This window comes from Arachis ipaensis, chromosome B02 (assembly GCF_000816755.2).
Source record: "Arachis ipaensis cultivar K30076 chromosome B02, Araip1.1, whole genome shotgun sequence".
Lineage (NCBI taxonomy): Eukaryota > Viridiplantae > Streptophyta > Magnoliopsida > Fabales > Fabaceae > Arachis > Arachis ipaensis.
This window is the reverse complement of record NC_029786.2, coordinates 1742347-1746706: the sequence shown is the minus strand read 5'-3', so window position 1 is coordinate 1746706 and position 4360 is coordinate 1742347. Positions and strand designations below refer to the sequence as shown.

The 4360-nt window shown below is 24.8% G+C and overlaps 1 protein-coding gene across 1 annotated transcript; it reads right to left on the bottom strand.

Moving 5' to 3' along the window:
• LOC107622350 (heavy metal-associated isoprenylated plant protein 39) lies at positions 709–3805 on the bottom strand. Its single transcript, XM_016324226.2, has 3 exons — positions 3426–3805; positions 3023–3098; positions 709–1257 (listed from the first exon to the last, which is right to left on the bottom strand). The coding sequence occupies exons 1-3, from the start codon at positions 3429–3431 to the stop codon at positions 860–862; spliced, it is 480 nt and encodes a 159-aa protein (XP_016179712.1). The 5' UTR covers positions 3432–3805; the 3' UTR covers positions 709–859.

The window sequence follows — 4360 nt, the reverse complement described above, 5'->3', positions numbered from 1 at the left end:
CTCCAAAATTGAAAAAGGCATCATCATATATAGTATTAATTTATTATATTTTATATATACAAGGAGCTACTATCTGTCTTTTTTATTTGGCTAGATATGATCATTAGATTTTCCAAAAGGCATGAAATACATACAACAACTGAAATCAAGGAGCTACCATGAAGATAATTTTCATATTTCCCTCATGTTTACATATTTCGATGTTGAATTTATAAAGAAATTAGTGTAATTTAATTTGAACAAATTCATTATCAATTTTCATATCTTGATACCACCTAATATTTAAAAAATACTAGCATGCTCATAGAATAAAAATTAAATTATACAGTTAGTTTCTATATTTTCAGTAAAATTATAAATTAGTCCTTATACTTTAAAAGTTTGTAATTAAATTTTTAATGAGAATTAAAATTTGTAATTTAATCTCTGCTGGTCAAAAAATATTAATTTAACCGAATATTCTTAGAATGTGCTGAGAATATTCTGTTAAATCAAACGACAAAAACTAAATTACAAATTTTAATTATCTTTAAAGACCAAATTACAAACTTTTAAAGTGAAAAAACCAATTTATAATTTCAATAAAATTGTAAAAATTAACCGTGTAATTTAACCTAAAATAAATGTGTTGTAAAAAAAATTGCTATATATTTTTTAAATATTCTTAACAAAATAAGTAGATATAAATATTTTTAAAAATATAATCTATCAAATTTACTATCAAAACATATAACACATTAATTATAACTCTATTTACATTCGAACCAACATAATATCCGATAATAAATAGATGATATGTCGGATCAGAATACGATAATAATCACAACATAAACAAACAAACAAACATTTCTCTTTTATTTTAAGAAATGACACAAGCATTGGGATTCTCTTCAATGCTTTGAGTATGATATTGTGTTGTCATGTAGGGATTATTATAATAATAATAAGCCCTTTGTTGAGCCTTAACCATCTCCATAACAGCAGCAGGGTCAAGTGGTGCTTGATCTTTCTTCTTATCATCTTTCTTTTCTTCTTCTTTCTTTTCTCCATCTTTCTTTCCCTCTTCTTTTTTTTCTCCATCTTTTTTTCCTTCATCTTTCTTTCCATCATCTTTCTTCTCTGGCTCCTTGGCTGGTCCAACCACCACAAGATCTGTTTGCCAATGCTTCCTCAATTTGCTTACAACAGTTATTGGATCCACTGTCCCTATAACTGTTAATTTCTTCTCTTTCATGTCCATTGAGATTGCATCAATACCTAATAATGTTGTACCAAAAAGTTTGTTTTTATTATTAGTACGAAAATGTTTAGTAACAAAAAAAAATTTTAATCAAAATCAGTCAAAATTTATCTTATTTAATATTTATTAATTATTACAATAATCAATGAATGCTAAATAAAACAAATTTTTAACCACTTTTTTTCTCTCTAACATAATCGTTATTAGTATTAGGAATTCCTTGCTTCAAAAGGTTATTATAATGAAGAACAAAAAATCATGACTAATACTTTATTCAGATCAATCTTTAAGGAATTATGAATTTGTAATCAAATACTTTAGTTTTTAACCAATTTTAATCATCAAATCAATTTTTTGATATGTTATTTTATTAAACAAATTAATTTTCACGTCAAATTTTAATAAAAAGTTCGACATAAAAATCTTTAAGAATTTTTTAAATTCTCAAATTAATTTCTTTATATAAAGGAACAATCTATTTAAAAATTAATTTGACTAATAAAATAATAATTTACAAATTAATTTTGTGATTAAAATCCTAAAATATCATGGTAATATTTTTTTAAAACTAATAAGAGAGATTACTAAAAGATCACTTTGGAAGAACGATGGCGGCTATAGAAAATTATAATTTAATGGAGCCCAATTCAATATGACAACTCAAACAAGAGCTACATCAAGATAAGAAATAATTTTTTATATATGTCCCTTTTTTTTTTTTCTAAAATTGCTAATTTTGATCAAAATTATGATATAATTTTTTTGTAACTTCTATTTTATTCAATAGTAGTACTATATATTACTGTTGTTGTAAGATAATCCACTAACCATCAATTTACACAACCTCCTATAAATAATTAAATATACACTAAAATGGAAACAAATCATATTTGTGTGCCACAAATATTAAAATAAATTGTTATACTTTAATAATCACATATTAGGTATGCCTTATCTATAAAGAATCAAGGACACATCATTTTAATCCAATAATGTTTGAAAATTGGGGATCCATAACATACGTGCAGCCCTCAAATTCTATTTTTTTTTTTTAATTTTCACTAATCCATTAATTCAACTTTTTAATTAAAATATGGCTAAGCTTAGAAATTAATAATAATAGAGGAAGAACAAATTCAAACCAAAGTGAAGAAGATTATACCTGAAAGTGTTGACACTGTTTTCAAAGCTTTTTGTTTGTCCTTGTCATCATGCAAGTCTAATTTGAGGACCAACTTCTGTAAGCAAAAGATCATATAAATATTTAATATAAACAGAAAAGAGAGAATATGTTAATAAAAAAGAAAAAGAAAAAGAAAATTGTCAAAAAATTATTTTTTTCTAAAATTGCTAATTTTGATCAAAATTATGATATAATTTTTTTGTAACTTCTATTTTATTCAATAGTAGTACTATATATTACTGTTGTTGTAAGATAATCCACTAACCATCAATTTACACAACCTCCTATAAATAATTAAATATACACTAAAATGGAAACAAATCATATTTGTGTGCCACAAATATTAAAATAAATTGTTATACTTTAATAATCACATATTAGGTATGCCTTATCTATAAAGAATCAAGGACACATCATTTTAATCCAATAATGTTTGAAAATTGGGGATCCATAACATACGTGCAGCCCTCAAATTCTATTTTTTTTTTTTAATTTTCACTAATCCATTAATTCAACTTTTTAATTAAAATATGGCTAAGCTTAGAAATTAATAATAATAGAGGAAGAACAAATTCAAACCAAAGTGAAGAAGATTATACCTGAAAGTGTTGACACTGTTTTCAAAGCTTTTTGTTTGTCCTTGTCATCATGCAAGTCTAATTTGAGGACCAACTTCTGTAAGCAAAAGATCATATAAATATTTAATATAAACAGAAAAGAGAAAATATGTTAATAAAAAAGAAAAAGAAAAAGAAAATTGTCAAAAAACTCATCAAACCAAAAAAAAAAAAAATAGAAAAAGATGAAATCTTAAAGCACCCCACATAGAGATTTTTCAATAGAAATCATAAAGGAATATTTTTTATGATTCAAACATCAAAATTCAGTTGAGAACACCCCAGATCTTTGAATAAGGAGCAAAAGGGTAGGGGAAAAAACAGAGGAATTAAAAAAAAATGAAAAAAAAAAAATTTAGAAACTAGGATCATAGGAATCATATACCTTCATTTCTACACTTTTTGTATGATATCCAAGGATATGCGGATCAAACTATTTTGAAGATGAAAAAGTTTGAGAGAATAAGAATAATTAAGAAAAAAAAAAGGTTATATAACTGAAGAGTGAAGGGTGGTTGTGATGTAAGAACTAAGAAGAGATAGAGAAAAGAAGAAAATGAGAATTGAAAAATATAAGAAGAACAAGAAGGAAGGTTTGGAGAAAGAAAGAGTCAAAGAAAGTGACGAGACGAGAATATTATTATGGTAGTGGTTTTAGTATGAAATACTATGTCTTATAAGTTTGAGAAGAGTAATTAGTGGTATAGAGTTAATGTGTTATGGAGTTCTTTTCCAACATCAAGATAATTGTGCTCCGGGTCAAGACAAATTTGATTTTGATGTAGTATATATTATTTTCTTTTACTATATATGATAACTTGATGACTTAAATAATTTAATATAATTAATTAAGTTATTTAATATAATATAATTGATATTTTTATTTTTTGGTTATTGTTTGCTTAAGCACCAAATATATATTTTTTTAACAATTGAGATGATTTATTTCTTTCGGTTTAATAGATCAAGAATTATAATATATCGTGGATCTAAATTTTATTTGAGAATTTATCGTTAGTTAATAAATTATTAAATGTGCAAAACAAATTTTGATACTTATTTAATTAGATGAGTGAATTGACTGCTCGGTATTAACCATGAGAATGAGATTTTGACTGGTGGCTGCTGGTTTGGGATTGTATGCAATGCTACCACACATTGAACTATTTATTATTATGAGTATATGACTATGGCTTATGGTTTTCCTACTTTTAATTAATGACATTAATTCTCATATCACTCGTTTTTCAATTTATCGGCATTTGTCCCACTAGCTAATTAAAGTCATTATGTGGAGTTCAAAATATTTATTTATTCATT

What these genes read in the sequence shown, in the direction of transcription:
- LOC107622350 (XM_016324226.2), bottom strand. An exon ending in AACAGTGTCAACACTTTCAG is followed by an intron (nt 1,258 to 3,022) that starts GTATAATCTTCT and finishes CAACATTATTAG; the next exon opens with GTATTGATGCAATCTCAATG.